We start from the raw sequence: 22,127 nt of genomic DNA on the forward strand, positions 1-22,127 counted from the left end.
TTGAGTTTTGAATTATCATGAATGTTCTTTAGCTATTCTTGTATTTGTCTCCTGATGCACAAGTGTGTACACTGTTCTTATATATACCCAGGAGCAGAACTGCTAGATCATAGAATATGTCTTCAACTTTAGCAGATAATGCCAACCTCTTCTCCCAGGTGGTTTTAACAAACACCTTGTGGTGTTTGATGGTTCCAGTTGCTCTAGTATTTTAACATTTGGTATTTCAGTTGTTTCCATCTTAGCCATTCTAATGTAAGATTGTGTTCCATTATGGTTTGAATTTGCAATTCTTTTTTTTAAGATTTATTTATTTATGCATATAAGAACTGGAGTACAGGTCAGAGGTGTGATGGGGGCGGTGAAATACACTGCTGAGGGGAGCAGTGGGCGAGACAGGAGAGGTCTGCTCCGCCATGAAGGTAGCTCCCTGGCCGGCCGGGGATCGAACTCATGCTGCAGAGGCTGCAGATAGCTTCACAGTGCTGTGCTTAACCCCCTGCACCACCAGGGAGGCCCCAAAATTTGCAATTCTTTATTAATACATTCGTTTGGGGAACAGAACTTTTGACAGGTTTCTCTGTTAATGCACTTTTCCAGGGCTTGGCCAAACAGAGACGCCAGTGATTGCTCCTTTTTTCATAGGCTTATTGGTAACCTGAGTATCTCTTTGGGGTAGTACCTGTTCAAGTCTTTGGCCATTTTTTCTATTGGATTGTCTGTTTTTTTTTTTTTTAATGAATTTTCAGGATATGAATCATTCATTGGTTATATGTGTAGTAAATACCTTTCCTATTCTGTCACTCATATTTCACTCCATGGTGTCTTTTGATGAAGAGATTTTAAGTTTAATGTTGTAGTATGTATTCATATTTTTCTTTAGTTGCTTTTTATAGCTTGAGAAAGAACATTTTCGCTACTGAGGTCAGGCAGTCTTCTATATTACATTCTGGAATATAGTTTTGCCTTTCACATTAAGGTCTTAAATCTACCTGAAACTGATTTTTATGAGTGGAGTGAGAAAGGAGTCCCTTCTCTTTCTCTCCCCGCTGCCCTCCTGCCCTATTTCCCTCCTTATCACTCCCTATCTGTATACTGAAGGTTTACTCTTTTGCCCTAGCTCTATTATAAAGTTCATCCTTTTCCCACCAATGTATCATGCAACCTCCACCAAATATCAAGTGTTATCCTTCATGGGTGTCTGTTTCTGGACGGGTCATTATGTTCTACTGTCCATCTCTGCTTCTGTGCCACGTTGACATGATTACTAGTCAGCTACAGAACTACTAGAGAATTAATAGTTCTCTATTAAAAAGGCAGAATGATTTAAAATATATATAATAAAATAAAGTAAATAAAAAATAAAATGCACAACTGGAAAAAAAAAGAGTTCTCTATTAGACTTGATAGTTCACAGAGCAAGACTTCCAACCTTTTTCTTTGTCTTCAAGAGTGTTGTGGCCATCTTTAGACTTTCCTACATCCATTTACACTTTAGAAACAGTGTTAAGTTCCACAATTTGGGGTTTGATTGGAACTAGAAATTGGAAATTACATTTATCCCATAAATCAGTTTGGGCAGAACTGTCACCTTAACCAAAATGAATCTTCTAAACTGTGAGCTGAGCAAATTTCTCCTTTAAAACACATCTTCTTTAATATCAGAAGCAGTTTGTCTTCTTCAAAGTAGACTTGCACATCTTTTACTAGATTTACCCCTAGACTCATAATATTTTTTAAAAGATTTATTTATTTATGCATACAAGAACTGGGATGCAGGCCAGAGCTGTGGGGGGTGAAAGTGTTATAGGACAGAGAGAGGGGCAGCCCAAACCCCGCAAACCTGCCTATTCTAAATGGGTTCTGCCATCCGCCGCATCAACACAAAACATAGGAGACTTTAATGGGAAGGAACTTTAATAAAACTAGGAAACAATACAGGTAAGGCAAAGAGTCTAGTTTCTAAGTGAAGCACCCAAAGTTACCCGTCCCCTCGTGGGTAAAAGTCCATCCATATGGGATCGGCCCAGAGCAAGGCCCCAAAGCCTGCCACAAGTCTAAAGCATCTTCCAGTGGGGACCCACAGAAAAGAGTCAGAAACAACCAGACAAGCCCGGAAGGAAAAGAGCAAAATCAACATCAAGATAAAAGCTGCCATGGTCACCTCTCCACGGGTCTCACCCACATCTGTGTCACCCAGTCCACGACCAAAAGACAAGCGCAGTTTCTTCACGTGTCTCTAGGCTCCATGCGCCTCCTCCAGGTCTCCTGGCTCCATCCTGCTCCTTCCTCAGTCTCTTCTGCAGCTTCTCCTCTTCCTGCTCAGCTCCACCCTCCCTTGGGTGGGGCAGGGAACCTCCCCCTTTCCTGGGGACCACCCTGTTACAAAAGGACTCACCAGAGACAGAGTGGGGAACAGAACAGGCAGAGAGACTGCAGCAGGCAACAGACTCATAATATTTTGCCCCCTCACAGAGCGGGACAAGGGGAAGATTACTTGAAGTCCAAGTGTGCTGGAGGCTAGAGGGGCTAACACCGGCAGTAATGGGCAGCCCCGATCCAAAGGCAATCTTGTATTTATTAGAATCAAGTACAAAGGTGGGGCAAATACTAGGGAGTGTACATGAATGGGGGATGTATTATTGGGGGATGTAAACTAGGGTGGAGTGGCCAGGGTCTCTTGCCTAGGGGGCCCCATTGTTCCTGACAGTCAAAGCATATTATCTTTATTCTCTATGCTTACCTAACTTTCCGATAATCTTTTCAAGCAAGGTATTTTAGCTGACCTTGCCAATCTGGCTATAATATCTGCCTGCTGTTTTCAGCAAATGCCAGCTTCTCAGCATGCTCCTCATACCAAGATTTTTGTCCTTGTCTGTGAGGGGCCTCCAACCTGACTGTAAATCTGGTACCTTGCTGACAGCCAGGACTCTGGGTACCAAGACACCAGCCCCGAGAACAAGGAGGGCTGGGGATCCCACAATATTTTATTCCAAAAAGTGGTATCTTTAAGACATTTGCTTTCTATTTATTGCTGGGAAATAGAAGTTATCAATATTTATAAATTGATGTTTCTATCCAGAAACCTTATATAACTCTCCCATTATTTCTAATAGCTTATCTGTAGATCTGTAAGCCTCTACTGGAGTTTATGTTATCTTCAAATGACAGTTTGTTTCTGGCTCGGTAGTCCTTAGACTTCTTATTTTTCTGGCTAAGACTTTTAGGAAAGCACTGACTCCAAAGGTGACTGAATTTTGGATTTATATTTTAAAGGTAGAGATAACAGGATTTGCTGGCAAATCGTATTTAAACTATGAGAGGAATCAAGGTTGAGTTCAAGATTTTGGCCTGAACAACTGGAAGAATGGCATTGTCATCTACTGCAGACAAGGCCAGAGATTTGTCCATCATATAGTCCAGGTAATTAAATGGAGAAAGACAAAACCCAACTGCAAATTACTGGCAATGATCTTTCCAACAGACTTTAGCCTGTTTTTCCACTTTTGAAGTAACTCATTCTGGTAAGGATTCAAACATTTCAAATGTTCTCAGTGGGGTTTGACTGCTGGCTTCCTGTTCAGCCACTGCCCTCTACAGGGGCTTGTCTGAATATAAGCTATGCAGTCTGATTAAAACCAAACAGAAAAATTAACGGATAATTGTCCCCTTCATTCTCAATCTTCCTGTTCCCAAAATACACACACACCCCCAATCTTGTTTTGCAATCTTTCCGGGTGTTAAATCACTAAGAGAACCTACCTAGGAAATGTGGTCCTGCCACGCACTCACAAGCAGCTTGTCTAGAAAGGAGCTAAAAGGGCCAGCTGCATTTCTGTGGGGTTGACCTACGAAAAATGAGGGAACAACAAAGGGTTAGCCCTGCAGAAGGGATCCTGAGTCACACAAAAGGCCTCATTGTCCTACCTGCAATGCCAACTTGCCCATCCTTTATTACATGGTTCTCAGGGCATCAGTAAAGCCTTGAGTGTCCTTGAATAAAGAAGCAAAAATTCTGGCCTCCCTGTTGATGCAAGGGGTTAAGTCTCAGCACAATGAAGCTCTCTGCTGCCACTGCAGCACATCCCTGGCCAAGAAGCTGACCCACATGGCGCAGCAGACTTCTCCTATGTCGCGTGGTGCTCCGCTCAGCAGTGTATTTCAGTAGATCTGCCTGTTCTGCTCCCCACTCTGTATCTGGTGAATCCTCTCACCACTCCCACCCCCAACACACACACCCCTCTGGCCTACACCCCAGCTCTTGTATGCATAAATAAATAAATCTTTTCTAAAAAAGAAGCAAAACTCTAAAAAGCTGGTACATTTAACAACCCAAAGGATTATTGAAGCAGCATAGTCTACCCACTCAGTTTCCTAATATTTATTCCACACAGGTAAGATACCGCATTGCAGTATGGGTTGCCTCTTCCCTCTGCCACCCAATCCCAAGAATATAAGCTCCGAAAAGGCAGCCCCATTGTCCTGTAAATCTCTGTCCTTAAAGTCCTGTAAACTTCTGTCCTCAGTGTCCAAGAGACTGTCATATATTAGGCATATATAAACATATATTAGGCATATATAAACATTTTTTGAGAGTCACATTTTAATGACTTCTTAAAAAAAAATACCTAACAGCGAATTTTTCATTTGGCATAACTGAAAAAATCAATATTGCTTAAAATTAATGAGTCAATAAACGGCACAGTCACTCCATGGAGATAAATTTCCGAAGAAACAGTTGATGGAGTTAAAAGCTTTTGCTAGATGGAGTGAAACACTAGCAGGAAGAGGACTGCTGTTTTCAATACAATTTCCCTTTTATTTTTGTTTTTTGCAGTGCCCTTGATGCTTTGCATATTAAAATTATACAGTCTCAACACCCTAATACAACTATTCATCTTTGTGTAAGAAATGCCCTAGGAAAGGCGGTCAATACAGTCGCCTGTGTCCCCAAATTCTCCCCTTCCCCCCTCCCTTGCACTCTTGGAGGTCTTAATCTGACTTGAGGTCACCAAGTTCAACCACACATTGCTATAACTGTATTCATACTGTTAAGGGGAAATGATGATGTCCTGAGCTAATCCCATACAGGCTTTGTGGACCCCACCCCCACTCCAGACTAAAGCCATCAGGACATTGGGAAAGACAAATCCCATCACCACCAAAGGGAAGGTGGCTGGGACCTGAGGGTGGAGTTAAGCAGCCAGGTTGGGTATAAAAACCAAACACGTGGGCCTTGGGCTCGCTGTCCTTTGCCTCCTGGCTTCATGGCTCCTGGCTTGCAGCCAGTTCTCAGAGTGCCATTTAGGATTCCTGATTGGAGGATTGGGTAGGACTCATTTAAAACTTTGTCTCCCACTTTTCTCCCTGAGCTGTACATTTCCTCATTTCCCCTTCCCTTGTAAATAAACCTTTTATTAACCTTTCGCGTGTGCCTGCAGTAGAGCATTGATAAGTCCTTTTAAGCACGCGGGTGGGGACCCACAGTCAGGCACCCCGTTTTTATCGGGGCTGCCCTATACCAATACCTGTGTATTTATAAACGTCTTTTTTCCCCCTTATCAATGCTCTACTGCAGGCACACGTGAAAGGTTAATAAAAGGTTTATTTACAAGGGAAGGGGAAATGAGGAAATGTACAGCTCAGGGAGAAAAGTGGGAGACAAAGTTTTAAATGAGTCCTACCCGATCCACCGATCAGGAATCCCAAAATGGCACTCTGAGAGCTGGCCGGAGCCAGGAGCCGTGAAGTCAGGAGGCGAGCGACAGCGAGCCCCCACGTGCATGGTTTTTATATCCAACCTGGCTGCCCAACTCCACCCTCAGGTCCCAGCCACCCTCCCTTTGGTGGTGATGGGATTTGTCTTTCCCAATGTCCTGATGGCTTTAGTCTGGAGTGGGGGGTGGAGTCCACAAGCCTGTATGGGATTAGCTCGGGACATCCTACCCCCTAACAGCTGCACCATATCCCAACATGTTAAGGTACCATCATTTACCTAGATACCCTGCAGGGAAACATTCGGGGTTTCCATGTTTCCACTGAAAGTAACACTGTACTGCAGACCTGCAGCAACGTGGCCTGGTGAGTTTTCCTCCCCTGAATCACAGCACGCAGCCCTACTCCGGGGAGCCACTTAGGCCACCCCGACGCGGATTCCGAGCAGGGAACCACCAGGCAGGCTTGGCATGACTCAGCCCCGCGCACCGCGCGCCCAGGCGGCGCCTCCACCCAGGGGCGCGTCCCGGGCGGGCCCCGCGTATCCCCGCCCCGCGCCGCGTCACCGACGTCCCGCCCGGCCGAGCCCAGCGCGCGGCGCGCGAGTGGCGGCTCCTGGCCGGGGCTGGTGTGCGCGCTGGGCGCGCGGGAGCGGGGCGCGCCCGCGGCCATGGCTCCCTGGGCAGGGGCTGCGCTCTCCACGCTGAGCCCGCTGCGCGCCCTGTGGCTCGCGCTGGCCGCCGCCTTCCTGCTGACCCTGCTGCTGCAGCTCGTGCCGCCCGGCCTGCTCCCCAGCTGCGCGCTCTTCCAGGACCTGATCCGCTATGGGAAAACCAAGTGTGGGGGCCGCCGCGCCCGGCCATCTGCCGGGTCTTTGATGTTCCCAAGAGGTAACCGCGCCCGGGGCGCGAGCCCGCGTTGCCCAGACGCGGAGATCCCGGGGCGCCCTGCTCAGGCCACCGGCAGGGGGCAGCCGAGGCGGGCGCGGGCCGCGGCGAACCGGGCCCGGGAGGCCCAGGCGGGTTCGCTGCGCAGCGCCGGTGGGCCCGGTCCGCGGGCACCGCCCACGTCTGCCTCGGGGCCCTGTGGGTGGAATGCCCCGAGGGTCTGTGGACACCGAGGAAGCTGAGCTGCTTGCATTAGCAAGGGCGCACGAGCTTGAACTTGGGGCCCCGTGGAGTCTTTTCCCCAAGAGGAATGGCAGCGCTTCTGAATTTAGGCCTTGTCCCCAGGAGGCATGTGAAAGTCGCCTGTGTCCCCAAATTCTCCCCTTCCCCCTTCCCTTGCACTCTTGGAGGTCTTAATCTGACTTGAGGTCACCAAGTTCAAGCTAGAAGTGAAGGCAGGCGCGCTGTAAGCACCTCTTAGTTCCCCTGTTTTTCTCCTGACCCTCAAAATCAGGACAAAGGGCCAGATGCAGGTCATAACTAGGGCGCCACCGCCTTCCTCTGCTGTGACCCTCCTAACACGCACCTTAGCAGGTGCCCCTAGAGAAGGTAGCCCAAGATGGCACATTTTAGGCAAGTGTGGTCCTCAAGCTCCATTGGAATTTCAACAGATTCTGTAATCAGGTTCAAAGGAGTAAATCATTAGGGCTTAAAAGGAATTCTTTCAAGAAGTGTAAGATGTTTTCCTTTTGTTAGGTTTGGTTTTTTACTTTGCATTCAGAACATAACCGGGAAGAGTCAACCAAACACATCGTAGACCCTAGGAATATAGCAGTGCCTGTTCTACCTTGAAGATGCCTCTGAGGTTGATATTTAGGGAGGAATCTGAGCAACGTGTTGCGGTTTGTAATGTACTCAAGCACCAGTTTCCCAGACCCGCAGACTAGACAGAGGCTAAGTATTACTTGGTTTCTGAAACCTGGGTAGGCCCCTCACCCCTACTTTCCACTGTTGGAGAAAGATTTAGCAGGTGTTAATATTGAGAAGGGAGAAGGTCATTGGGAGGAAAAGAAAAGGAAATGAGGAATTCAGTTAGGGAGAAGTGGAAGTATTCAGAACAAATTCATTAAACCTATTTTTTTAATTATTATTTTTAAACAATATTTGCTTTTCCCCCCACCCCCTCAGGTCGAGTCCCCATAGAATTTCCTTTCCCAAGGCACCCGTGCACCATCACCATAGTCCCCTCTGCTCCTCCCTCCCTCTCCCTCCTCTTCCCCTGCAGTATGTCTCTGGTTTATAGTTGTCTGTTTTTGCTTTGTTGTGTTTTGTACTATTATTATTTTTTTTACACTAATGTCTTATTTGGTTCCCCTGTATTCCTGCTATAAGTGAAACCATCCGATATTTTTCTTTTTCCTTCTGGCTTATTTCACTGAGCATAATTCCTTCTAGCTCCATCCACAGTGCAGCAAATGGCATGAGTTTATCTTTTTTGATTGCTGAATAATATTCCATTGTGTATATATACCACAACGTATGTTGGCGAGGATGTGGTGAAAAAGGAACTCTCCTAAACCTATTTCTTTTTAAGTGAAAACTACCCTTTCTATTTTTAATCAAGTTTGATTGCACAACTTTCATTTCTACTTTAGAGCACTGGCATTCCTAGAGGGTCACTTTTTTTAATGTTCTAAAGTGAAGGATATTTCTTAGAGTGTGAATTCTGTTTTCTAAATTTTAAAAAAGGTGCTAGCATCCCTGGATTAAAGGACACATTTCAAGCAATTTCCTGCACTCACTTCTCCAGTTTCCACACCCCAGGTGTTAGTTCTCAAGTCTGTCATTGTGTGACAGCCAAGAAACAGACTTGGTCCCTTTCCCTTATTCATCATTACAATTGCTATTCTTTGGGCTTCTTGTAATTTCTACTACATGATGCAATAATTGAAACCATTTTTTTTTCCAGAATTCTAGAAGAGAACCAGTATTCAAGTGTTCTTTTGTTCTGAATTTAAACAAACATTTCTTTTAGCATTGAAGAAGGTACAGCTAATCCAGGCCAGTAGTGAGAGACAAAAATATCTAGCTACTGTATCTTTTAATTGTGCAAAATTCAAAATAAGCCTATTAGTTTTTATATTTAGAAATAAGCTGCACCTGTCAATCATGTTTCTGCATCTAAGACGATGAGTAGGTAATTTTGTTTGGTATTATTTTTTCCAATGGATGCAAGAATGAAGCCTAAATAAGTTTATGGAATGTTTGATTCCATTATCCTGTCTGGTAGGGTTTTGTTGTTTGGGTTTTTTAAAGATAATAATTTTCTCATTTTCCATTTGTTCCCTAGGGTTTTGATTTCCCAGAAAGTCTAAATAAATAGGGCACTTTGAGGTCATAATGCTCTTGACTTGCATAGTGTATATGGAACTACTTCTCCTGTTTCTAAAAGTTCAATATTTTGTAAAAACATAGCGATGAAATTGAGCTCTAGAGGCAAAGAGAGCTGTCCAGACCTTCCACAGCATCTCAAGGAAGGTCCAGGGCATGGGAGAGAGGTGGGTGTTATTCTATAGAACTTTTTTTAAAAAAACATATCTTTTTTTTCCCCCACTAACCTCTAGTTGAAATTCAGCGTTTCTTTAATGGCAACTGTAATCAACAATCCACAGGAAAATTAGTAATACCTACAATTTTGTGACAACTTTTTTTATATTGCATTTAAAATACTGAAGAGATCTCAAAACGTTCTTCTCATCACTAGAAGAATAGGGCAGTGACTGCTCTGCTTAGGTCTTGTTATTTGACACATTAATTAAGACACATGTATTATTATACCACACATTGTTTTTAGTGGTTGTGTTAACCTATTGTTTGATTGTTTTCCTTTGTAACCACTATGTATTTTATGCTTGTGGTAGACATTTTAGGAGGGTATCTGTAGCTTTTGTCAGACCCCCATAGGAGTTGGAAGAAAAAAGTTAAGAACCTCTTCCCTTTCATTCATTTAGCCAGTATTTACAGAGTACCTCCTATGGGCCAGAAGCTACTCTGTGCTCCTTGGTGCTCATGTTCTAGGAAGATAGCAAATATGTAAACAAATATTATAAAACTGATGAGATCTTTTCAGATGGTGATAAGGGCTTCAGAGGGAAACCCACACGGTTCCTTGATGATGAGCAAGTGAAGGTAGCCCTGGTGGCACTGGAAAGTCTGGTCAGGGAGGGCTGCGCAGGGAAATGAGTTCACAGGGGAAATTAGGGCTGGCTCACCAGAGCCCTATAGGTCATGATTAGATTTTATCCAGAATGCATAGAAGTGATGGAGAGCTTTAGGGTAAGGAAGGGGGCATGGCATTACAACTTGTTTTGAAAGGATGACTGGCCGTTGCATAGAGAGAAATGGATCAGGGGTATAGAGGTGGTCCAGGCAGGAGGTGGTAGTATTAGAATGTGAACAGGATAGTACTGCTTGGTCACGTAGGTAGTGATGACATTAAACCACTTAGCACAGGGCCAGGCACCCATCAGGCCTCGATGTGCATCAGTTCCCTTCCTTCATTACCTCACTACGCCTCTAGCAGGCCGTGGCTCCATCCTGGCAATCAGCAAATACATATTCAGTCAGTTCATGCCTCCTGACTCAAAACCAGCGGGTAAGTTCAGCCTCCCTCACAGGAAGATCCCAAGACCCTTTGTAGTCTTGTCCCCCCTGTACTTGGTCTCCTACAGTTTGGTCCCCACTGTGGCTCCAAGTGTTCCAGGCCTCTCTGCCAGACCTTTCTCCCACTCAGGACCTTTGCATTGCCTGCTCCCTCTACCTGGAAAGCTCTTCCCTCAGATAGCTACATGGTTTATGTCCTCACTTCCTATAATTCTAACCAGTTACCCCTTCTCAGTGAGGCATGCCCAGTTCACCCTATTCAAAAGTAGAATTCTGCCATACCTAGTATTTCTCCTCTTCCCAGCTTTCGTTTTCAGTAAGCTATTGCCCGCTGACATGCTATCAAGTTTAATTTTATATGTGAGTGTAAGCTCCATGGAGGCAGGAATTGTTTCACTGCTGAATCCCCAGAGCCTCCCTGGAGATTTATAAGCAGCTCTAAAATGTTTTAAGTTAAAAGCATGTTTGCTGGGTGCAGAGCCCAATGTTACCATAGGATCACCTTATCCCTTCTCCCAAGGGCTTGGAAATCTGTGGCAAAGTGTCAGGAGAGGGGAAAGGGTGACTAGGAGAGGGATGTGGAGTTTTCAGAGCTTTTGGAATCTAGAGCTGGGTCTTTTTTAAAACTACATATATATAAGGAGATATACACACATATGTATATGAAACATGTATATGTATATATGTCTCATACATGATTGTGTGTGTGTATATATGTATATTTCCTTGTATACAGAGTAGAACTCATCTCCTATAGAGGAAAATCAGGCAAGCAAAACAAGATGATGTACAAAATGTAGGAAATAGACAAGCAGTCTGCCTCTGAAGCAACCAGCCCAAGCAGGACACCGCAGGGTGACTTAGCAGCTAACACCAAACAGATAAGATTTGGTTTGGTTGACTTGGGGCTTGATATAAATTGGAACATGCTTCATAGGGCCAGAAAAGCAGGTACGGGCAAGTCAGGGTTGCGTGAATAGAGCGCACTCATGTGATTTGAACTGCAGCCATCAGGGCTGAGTGTAGAGCCAAACCATGCCCCTTCCTGTTCCTTGAATGAGTAACTTAACCTCTCTGAGCCTTAATTTTCTTATGTGCCACACCAAGATCACCACATTATCTTTACAGGATTATTATAACGATGAAATAATCTTGTCTAGTCTCCCCACAACTAAATTATTCCCTACCTAGTTACCAGAGGGATTTTTTTTAAACATAAGAAACAAATAAGTAATGCTTTTTTTGTTGCAGTGCTAAAAGACATATGACATAGCATTTACCATCTTCACCCTTTGTGATTTTATCCAGCAGTCACATTATTGTGACACCATCACCACTGTCCAGCCCCAGAATTTTTGAAATTATTATTTCAAAGTCAAGTCACTCTGCTCAAATGATTCTCCATCACACTTAATGAAAAGTCAGTGTCCTTGCAAGGCCCTGTAGCATCTACCCTCCACCTCACTGCCTGGCCCCTTCCACACAAATGTCCTTTATTGTTCCTCAGGATTTTTATTTGGTTGTCCTTTCCTCTGCCTAGAAAATTGTTCTCCCAGAAATTCTCAAGTGTCATGCCTTAGTCTGTGACAGGGTTACTCATTCTCAGCAAACATCACTTCCAGAGAGGCCATCTTTGAGCAGCTGTGTGGAATGGCTTCCTCTCTGTCCTCTCTGTCTCTCACCCAACGTCATGCTGAATGTCTACATGTTCATTTATTGGCTGTCTGCTGACAGGTGAGCTTCATCAAGGCAGGGACCTGGTGTCTTTGTTCCCTGCTGAATCCCTGGCTCCTAGAACATTATCTGGCACCTTGTAATTGCACAGTAAATATTTGCGAAAATGAAGTAGGTAAAGTGGCTGACCCAGAAGTTGCCCTTCAGAAAGCAGTTCCTCCTTGGGAGTCTGCAGAGTCAGGTGCTGCTGAATTTCTGCTCAGCTCCAGGAGCCAGACTAGACCTGGGCTCAGTTCTAGGAAGTGTACCTGAAGAAGGCCTTGGACAGTAAAGGCCAGTGAGTGACTTGGGATGGAATTGACACCTATGCACAATCTGAGGACGTGAGCTTTTGAGCCTACGGAAGGTTAGAACCAAGATTAGCAGGACCTTTGAAAGAGAGCATATCCAGTAGTAGAGCATTAACAGTAATTGGGAGAACTAAGTGAGTTGCTGTGGAATGAACCAATTAGATCTGTCAGACTGGGTTTGTGGGCCAGGTCTGGAAGGCTGTGATTTCTCACAGCCTACAAGGATATTCTGGATCATCTGTAAGAGGAGCCCTTGAGTTTGTGTTTAATCTTTTTGATTCCAAGGGTCTTTGGCACAAACAAATGAGAAAGGGGGTTTAATATATGCATGTTGTATTAAAGACCAAGGAAGGCCATGTGACTGCCAAGCACCTACAGAGTCAGAAAAATTTCGAATTCATTGGACATAGAGAAAAATAGTAGGCAAAGTATAGGTAAACAGCTCTCAGAATGAATCTGTGGTAGGCTCTTGTGTCATACTGGGTGATCTTGTTTCAGCAAATCAATGTCTTTCACATTAAATTAGCATTGTTCATTTCAACTTGCCTTGGCTGTGTGGGAGGTTTGTTTAGTTTTTCGCTGTTGACTGCAAAATAGGCTTTGTCCTTGTAGGAGAACTGTAACCATGAGGAGTGAATACCTAATTGTACGAATTAATATTAAATTAATAATTTAATTCGAATTATTCGAATTAAAATACGAATTAAAATGTCATCGTATTTTGAGAGTAATGTAGGGAAACACAATCTAGAAAAACGTTCAATCAGAAGAGCTGTAAGGTTTCTTATGGCCCCAAGTGCCTGTGATTTGCACATCTTGTGTAACAGTGGCGTGGTGATTGCAGCAATATCGCTTGAGATTTAGAAATCTTGTACAGACCTGGCTTGTGTTAGCACAACCTAGGTTCTCTCTGCCAGGGTCCAGGGCCCCCTATTTTGGAACTTGAGCCCAATTCTGTTACCCAGAGATAAGAGAAATTGCTAATTGACCCTCAATCTAAGCTGAACGAGGTCAGTCATGTTCTTGTTGACCCCGGGAGGCCTCTTGTTCCTATGAGTTAACCGAGTCCATCATTTGAAAGGAATATTTTTTTTTAACCTGAACACCTGAAGAATTTAGGTTCTATTAAAAAGTAAAACTAAAAAGAAAAAGAAAACCAAAAAAGAAAACTGAAAAAAAAATCTTAATAAAAAGCAATACTATACTTCAGGACAAGGGAAAAGAGGATAGGGAAACAAAAAATAGTCTTCCTGCCTAATTGTTTAAAGTGGATCTATACAAAATTTTTTTACGCAAAATTTTCTTACAGAATTTTGTATAAAAAATAAAAAAGCAATAAAAAATAAAAAGCTGCAAAAAAGATAAATAACTGGAAATAAACCCCATTGTGGATCTACAAGCTATTACCTAATTTGTTTTTCCTTTGCAGGTGTTTTTCTCACTTCTACATCTTGTCGGTGCTATGGAATGGCTTCCTGCTTTGGTGCCTTACTCAATCTCTGTTTCTGGGAGCGCCTTTTCCAAACTGGCTTCATGGTTTGCTCAGAATTCTTGGGGCAGTGCAGTTCAGAGGTAAAGACTCCCCTGGCTAATAACAGTCATCGCTTTCTGTTCCTGTCCTTCCTGCCTGCAGGGGGCGGTTCTCTGAACTCAGGCTCCTCCCCAGTGGGGCCTGGGAAGTGGAGGGTGAGGGCATGGTTCCTAGCCATGCTCTGTACAGGACCAGGTACAGGACTGGCTGTTCTCCCCTGATAACTAATACAGGCCTTTCTGCACTTAAACGGAAAAGTTTTCAGGATCCCTTAGACCTGCCTTGAAACATTTATCATTTATATATTTCCATCCAAACTCATATCTCAGAACTCCAGGAATTTGACAGAAAATCACTTTTTTGGTCACCCATTAAAAGTGTTTGCTACGCTGAAAGTCTTTGGGTATATAGTAATATTGACTATAAATAGTTGTTAACCAGAACATTACAAAACAGCCCTTAAATCTGCCTCACTCTGTCCCGGATAGACAAGTTTTTACATTAAGGAATTAAAAGTAAAAACCATAAAGTGCCCTCAATTAATGTTAGGCAGCTGGTAAGGAGTAGAATTAGAAACAAATTATTCTGGTTCTTTCTCTGTCCTTTGTTCCAGCAGCCAAACCATTGGCTTCCAAGGAACAATCCTTTTCTGTCTAACCAGAGGAACTTGTTGCAAAAGATGACAGTCAGAAGGGATGAGCTATGCAAATTCTGTTTGGGAGGGAGGACACTTCACACATTGAAACTTCATCTCTTCATCTGTTTATTGTTGGTTCTAGGATTTGGAAGGTTGATTGTGAGTTTTGTAATTTTTATATAGAGAAAGAAATGCATAGCTCTCCCTGTCTGTCCCTCTTCTGCCTCTGTGGGTACCTATGTCTCTTGTCTCCCATGGCCCTAAAGGGTCTCACTAGGTGGGGTGCTCAAGGTCATCTGGAACTCTTCCTGACCCTTTTCATCTGGCTATGAGAGCCAGGAGAGCCATTGACCCTGGCCTGTGATCCTTTCACAGTGATATCCACAAGGCCAGAATGGCTTTCAGATGAGGAGGCAGTTAGGAGACCCGGGTTTGCCCCAGCTCTATCATTAGCTTGCAGTAACCTTGAGCCAATTTCCTTGGCTTCATAGGCCCATTTCCTCATTGCTGAAAAAGAAGGAAAATGGTAGACCAGGTGATTTCTGGGGCCCTTTCCTACCTCTCATCTTGTTTAACACTCTGTTTAACATAGTAACATAGGAAAAACATAACTTTGGAAGAGAAATGTTGAATGTTTTGCATTATGATTGTAGGGGGTGAGCTGGCGCTGTCTGCGTTCTTAGTATTAGTATTTCTGTGGCTGCACAGCTTGCAAAGACTCTTCGAGTGCTTCTACGTCAGTGTCTTCTCCAACGCGGTGATTCATGTCGTGCAGTACTGTTTTGGACTTGCCTACTATGTCCTCGTGGGCCTCACTGTGCTGAGCCAAGTGCCCATGGACGGCAGGAATGGTGAGTGGCCCCAGGACACATGCGCTGAGTCACAGGGCCTGTGAGGTAGCCGTCAGCTGCAGGCCTTCACCAGCATTGTGTAAGACTGAAAGTCGAGAGACCTGCCACCCTAATAGATTTTAAAAGTCAGCGTGCCTTGGGTTATGTACACTAACCATGACTGCCAAAACCTGAAGGAAACAGACAAAAGCAGCGATGCCTTCAGTAAAGCTTCAGGAAAGGCAATAAAGTGGGAAGTGTTCAGGAGTCTAAATTTAAAGGTGAAGAAATGGGGCATGGGGTTTCCTTCAGCAGCTTTCCTCCAGACTGATCCTGTCCAGTTGACCAGGAAGCAGGGCTCATCTAAGAAGAGGAGAAAAAGTCAGCAAAGTTGCCTCTGCAAAGCCTCGGGCCTCCTGGGTTGCTTGTGGGGAAGGGGAGAGTGGGAAGTTGTCATGTGGTAAAAATCACTGACAGTAAGCAGAGGTGGGGGTGGCCTGGCTCATGGTGAATAGGGAGGAGTTCTGAAGAGGGAGTCGGCACCATTTGGTGGCTGTCTAGTTCTTGTGATTGTTCCCATTGTTTAGACAACTTTTCTTCCAGTAAAGCAGCCTCAGAGGGGAGGACGAAAGAGTGCCATGGTAAATCAAATTGGTGCCTTACCTTTTCCCAGCTCTCACTAATCAGGAAGAGGGAAGGGAAACCATGACCTTTGTTTTAGGAGGAGGCACTGAAGGTTGTTTTCATGGGGATGGAGAAGGTTTGGGTATTTTTTGATTTGTTTTTTTTTTTTTCCTTTGGTAAGAATAATACATACTTAGTACAAAGAATTCAAGCTATTTTGAGTAATTGAAATGAGTTTTTAGTGCTGAGGTAACTTCACCTTGCAGCCATATTATCTGTCGGCCCAGATAATTGTTTAAAAAAGAATAAGCCAAAAATGGAGTGATTTATGCTAAGCCCCCACCAAGAGTTAATACCTAACCTAGTTGCAGTTTCAGCCTTTCCCTAAAGCACGGTTTTAAACCTCTCCATCTGGAATTACAGCACAAGTGACGTCATCTGCATGGTGAGGCATCCTTGTCTTCTCCTAAGAGAAGAGGCCTCACATAAAACAATCTTTCTTTTCTTTTGCTGGTAGCCTTATCCCATCCTCTCTCTGGCCAGGAACACCTTTGCTACAGCTCCTTGAGCACTTTCCTACTAGCTAGATGCCGTGCTGCCTAATTCATGCATCATTGAATAAAACCAATTAGACCTCCAGATTCACCCTGATAAATTTTTTTTTTTAAGACATGGTGGGTTAAATCTTTCATGATTCTTTTCTCTAAAGTCTCAGTGCTTCCTAAAGTTGCCCTGTCCATCCTCATAAATTGAGACTGAAGGTGTGATATTTCCCATCATCAAGGAGGGAGCTGTCCCCTCAGGTTTGATTTTACAATCAGGTACCCCTTGAATATCATCTCTGTGCTGCTGCAGTACAACTGAAGGCCTGCATGGCTTGAGGAATGACGTTATCCAGCCATTTAACTAGTATAACAGAATCACCTCCATAAAAGGAGGAGGTCCCATGTTCCACCACCCCGCTTAAATATGGGCAGAACTGAGTGGCCAGGTGAAACTATGTAAGATGGAAGGCAGGAGGGCTCAAGGAGAAGACAAGAAGGGTACACTTCCTTCTTGGCTTTAGACTCCCACCAGGGACTTGGGGGACTTGAAGAAGACATGTAGAGGAAAGACACGTAGAAACACTGGCAAAGACCATAGGGAGACTGGCGGTGGCAGCCATTATCTTCATCTGTACTTTGATTTTGCTCTTTTCATCCCAAATTGCCTGGCCCCTATCAAGTCACCCCCTTTTTATAGTTTCCCACCAGCATGTGTCTTAGGCTTGTGGCAAACTTTCAGGCCTCAGTGGCCCTGCTTTGGGCCAACCCTGTTTGGCTGGGCATTTACCCTTGAGGGGAAGGTACTTTGGGTATTTTATTAGGAAACTGTTATTCTTTCTTCTCTTTCTTCTCTATGCACACTAAGGCTATTTAAAATTCTTTCACACTAAGAGTTGCTTTGTCTTTGTGCTCACAGGTAGACAGACAGACCCCTTTAAAGTGCAAGTTTGAGGGTCCTGGGCTGCCTGTCAATCTGCATGTTAACACTAGCATCTCTCCATCTAATTTCTCTAAACTTAAAAGTCAGTTTTTCCTCTATGTTCACTTCTTTTAGAAACTCTTCATAACAATATATAAACAATCTACTACAGCCTAGTAATATTTATTATGTTTACCCGTTCAACAGAAAGTTCCTATTTGTATCAGTTAAAAATAAACAAAATATGAGACACCAGATTTAAATCTAAAGGATTTTAAGAGCAAGTCACTCCATAAGAATAAAAGTTGTAGCATGCAGCCCGTATAATGGTGCGAGCTGTCCTTCCTGATGAACCTACTGGATTTTCCACCCATAGGTACTTCTAAAGCACTTTGGCTACCCACTAGCTTTCTGACTGTTGGTTGTCATCAACATTACATATTTCTTCTGGAGTTTCCTCTGCTGGCAGAACCCCAACCCCTGTCTCTCTCCTAAATAAGTAGTTAAGAAAAGTCAGCCAAAGGACATTAGAGACCACTTGGACAATATGGCTAGAACTGGTTTCAGCAGTTCACTGAGGGAAAACATATTAGGGTATTTGCCAGCCCTAGAGCCTGATAGAAGAACCCTGAGCTTAGGAGTTAGGTGGACCTGAGTCTGAGTTCTGCCTTAGTTAACCTCTCTGGGCCTAGAACCTTCCTCTGACTTAGGGAGAAAGAATGATTTCAGAGGGTTCTTGTGAAAGTGAAAAGAGAGCACCTCTGAACACCACTCAGATCTTCACAGCTCTTTGTCTCCAGGGAGGTCTCAGATGACCTTCCCCAACACTCTCCATTACACTGCACTATTTTCTTTTCTTCAGAGCTCCATCTCTACCTGAAATTATCTTATCTAACTGAATTGTTTTCCTGTCCTGTCTGTCCTTTGCCACTGGATTGTGAGTTCACGAGGCCTGGAATCTTGCCTTATTTCCCTTGTGCCTCCAACAGGGCCAGGCTCAGCAGACACACAGTAAATAATAAATAATGAGTGACCATGTGAATCATTAAATACTCCACAAATTAGACCCTCAGACGGTATGAGCCTTCTACCTGCCTCCCCTTTCCTATATTATAGTTCTGACTGATGACGAGCCTTTTTCCTTCGTAGGTCATTTCCTGCATTAGAGTAGGTGACTTGGTAGTGACATTAACTCTCACAGTTGCTTCAACTTTTTTTTTTTTTTTTTAATTTATACAAGAGCCGAGGCACAGGCCAGCTGCATGGGAGGGTGAGAGGATTCACCAGAGACAGAGCAGGCAGACTGATGAAATACACTGCTGAGGGGAGCAGCAGGCAAGACAGGAGAGGTCTGCTTGCCGTGTGGGTTGCTCCGAGGCCGGCGGGGATGGAACCGGCACTGCAGAGGCTGCGGACAGCTTCACAGCGCTGCACTCAACCACCTGTGCCACCAGGGAGGCCCTGCTTCAACTTTTAATCCTACAGAGTGATTTGCTCATAAAGCCCTTCAGATTTAAAACTGGTGTTTCATATTTTGTTTATTTTTAACTGATAGGAACTTTTAGTTAAATAGGTAAACGTAATAAATATTAAGAGACTATAGTAGATTGTTTATATATTGTTATGTAGAGTTTCTAAGAGAAGTGAAGACAAGGAGACTTCGGTAGACACTGACTAGTCATCAGCTCCTCCCTGAGGCTACTTCCAGGTACCCATATGGACAAGCATGATCCTTGGTTCTCTTACCTGAAGCAGCTTTTAGGGGCTCCCACTTGACTCCAGTGCCGCAGGCTCTTCCCCTTTGTCAATGGACAAATATGTTTCTTCAGCCAAGACCTTGACTAGCCTGACTGCTTTTTGCTTTTCTGGAGCCAGTGGTTTGCTCCTCAGTCATTTGATGACCTGAATTCTTCCTGGTAGAAAGAGGAAGATGGTTCTTTGAGTGTTTCTTCTCCCAAAACTAAATCTCTCTCTGACTAGGTTCTCTCTAAAAGGAAAGGGATACTGTTTTGGTTTTCACCTTGCAATTTGCATTTCTCCTTTTTTTAAGAAGCTCCCCCTTAGCCTTTTCCTTCAGTGATTTTCTTCATTGGCTGGATCCAGCCCAGTCAACATCCGCATTCAGGGCCTCCCTAGCAATGGCTTCAGATGGTCGCTTAGAGAGAGATTTCTTTAGAAAGTGTTTTCCGGACACTAACAGTAGATCAAAAGATAAAGAAAAAGCCAGACTTAGAAATACAGAGTAGTCTTACCACACAAGAGTACATCTCAAGAGTAGGGAAGTGTAGGGTCTCGAGAGTAGGAGACCCACATGAACTCCCTGCTAGAAGCATTTGAAGAAGGAGCAAGAGAAAATGTCGACATGGAATTCCGCCAGGGCCATTGAGCTCTCCTGGCTGAGGAGCAGCATACCCCATGTTCGAGAGGAACAGTATTCTCCCCTCTGTACTCGAGAATTATATCAGGATGCTTTTCTAGCCACAAGGAACATGACTACTAAGTAGATAACTATGTTCTGCTGGTTAGCTGTATGATTTTTTTTTTTTAATTCTCTGAACCTCTGAAATTCAGAAGAGTTGGCTAATAAGATAATTCTTCTTTCCACAGTCTACGTGATAGGGAAAAATCTCTTTATGCAGGCACGATGGTTCCATATCCTCGGGATGATGATGTTCATCTGGTCTTCTGTCCATCAGTATAAGTGTCACGTCATTCTCGGCAATCTCAGGAAAAATAAAGCAGGTGAGGTACCTTTCAGAGCCATTGCATGTGGGTTTTAACCCTCAGAAGGGAGATGTCCATGTTCCTTCATTCTTTTCCATCCTGCCCTAAGTGGGAGACTAATCTGTCACATACTCATTTTTGACAAAATAGTGTTCTGGGTCTAGAGCTTCCCTCTCATCAAATGAGGCATAAAACTGGAAATCTCTCAGGACCCATCTAGTCCTGACATTTTGTCATTCTGTTCTGTGCTGCATTTGTGTCTGACCAGCATGTGAGCACCAGTGTTCCTTCCCATGGTGAGCTAGTATCACTCCAGGCAAAGTTAAAAAAAATTGAGGGGCCTCCCTGGTGGCACAGGGGTTAAAGTCTCAGCACTATCAAGCTATGGGCAGCCACTGCAGCATGAGTTCAATCCCCAGCCAGGGAGCTAACCCACACGGTGCAGTAGACCTCTCCTATCTTCCCCAGTGCTCCCCTCAGCAGTGTATTTCAGTAGATCCACCTGTTCTGCTCCCCACTCTGTCTCTGGTAAATCCTCTCATCCCCTGCACCTCTGGCCTATACCCCAGTTCTTGTATGCATAAATTTAAAAAAATAAATCTTTTTAAAAATGAGTTTTTAGTTAACTTGTTACAAGTATGGCATTTTTAGTCTTTTTGAAATATTAAAAATGGAATAGTACGAGTCAGCATTTATTGAGTCCTTATTTTTCACCACCCCCTGTTCTGAATGCTTTACAATTCTGTTCACAGTATTCACTTGAGGTGAGGAGAGTTTTATCCTCACTTTACAGATGAGAAAATTTGGCAGAGAAGTTAAGCAGTTTAATGTTACACAGCCAGTAAATGGCAGAGTCAAGATTTGAACTCATGCAGTCTAGAGTCTAATTACTAGCTTGGAGGATTGTTGGGGGAATGGGGACTTTCCTTTTGTCCTTATGAACAGGTGACAGGCTAAACTAAGCTTGTGGCTTTTTAATATGTAGTAGATAGAAAACAAAAAATCTGACAGGATGGTGGTTCCAACATCCAGATTCTCTTTTGTGAAGAGTTTTCGTAAATGGTTTGAGGAGTGATGTGGTAAAACTTTCTTTCCTCAACTTCAGATGTTCAGGAAGTCTTCTTATTCCATTTTAGGAGTAGTCATTCACTGTAACCACCGCATCCCTTTTGGAGACTGGTTTGAATATGTTTCTTCCCCTAACTACTTAGCAGAGCTGATGATCTACATCTCCATGGCTGTGACTTTTGGATTCCAGAACTTAACTTGGTGGTTAGTGGTGATGTATGTCTTCTTCAACCAGGCACTGTCTGCTTTCCTCAGCCACAAATTCTACAAAAGCAAATTTGTCTCCTATCCAAAGCATAGGAAAGCTTTCCTGCCATTTCTGTTTTAAGATGACCTCAGTCGTGAAGAATGCAAACCAGGTCACCGGTTCAGTTCCCAAGGACAATGAAGTCTAGTGACCAAAGTACAGTTTCTTCAGATCTGTTTGAAAGTCTTCCATTTTCATATCTCAAAGTCTTCAGTGAATGAAGAAAGCAATACCCTTCAAGAAAATGAATCTTCAAAGTGTTGTCGAAGAAGAAATACTTTTGACAGACCTGGAATTTCTGTACCTGCTTGCTGAGATGCTTGTAAAACCAACCTGCTACTAAAAGATGTCTTCTCCCAACTGCTGACAGACATACAGTGACATACACAGACATGCACAGAGATGCGATAATCTTTGTTTTTGTTAGGGAAAAGTTCACAGGACTCCATAATAAGCCGCAGAGTAGGTGCTTGGTAAATGTTTATTGCCTTTCAGTTAAAGCAGAATAGCCCTTGAAAATAACAAGATACAATTTCACATCAGTGTGTTCTGAGGGAAATGAGCTTGTTGGAGTTAGTTTATGCTTTCACACATCCCCACAAAGAATTCCAGTTATGTGACCCTTATAGTCGTTTTTACTCTTCTCCCCCTCAAATCACAGCCTACACCTTTTATTTAACTTCCTTATCTCCCTAGGAATGTAAAAGTGAAAG

General features: G+C 43.8%; 1 protein-coding gene across 1 annotated transcript; it reads left to right on the forward strand.

Moving 5' to 3' along the window:
- Window positions 1-6,385: 6,385 nt before the first annotated feature.
- Window positions 6,386-21,702, forward strand: SRD5A3 (steroid 5 alpha-reductase 3). The gene is given in 6 exon segments (XM_037529848.2): window positions 6,386-6,557; window positions 6,560-6,605; window positions 13,719-13,861; window positions 15,111-15,308; window positions 19,983-20,117; window positions 21,236-21,702. Coding segments are annotated over 6 exon segments (954 nt in total). The 3' UTR covers window positions 21,496-21,702.
- The last annotated feature ends 425 nt before the right edge of the window (window positions 21,703-22,127 follow it).

This window comes from Talpa occidentalis, unplaced genomic scaffold (genome assembly GCF_014898055.3).
Source record: "Talpa occidentalis isolate TD23 unplaced genomic scaffold, MPIMG_talOcc4v2.1 talOcc4.6, whole genome shotgun sequence".
NCBI lineage: Eukaryota > Metazoa > Chordata > Mammalia > Eulipotyphla > Talpidae > Talpa > Talpa occidentalis.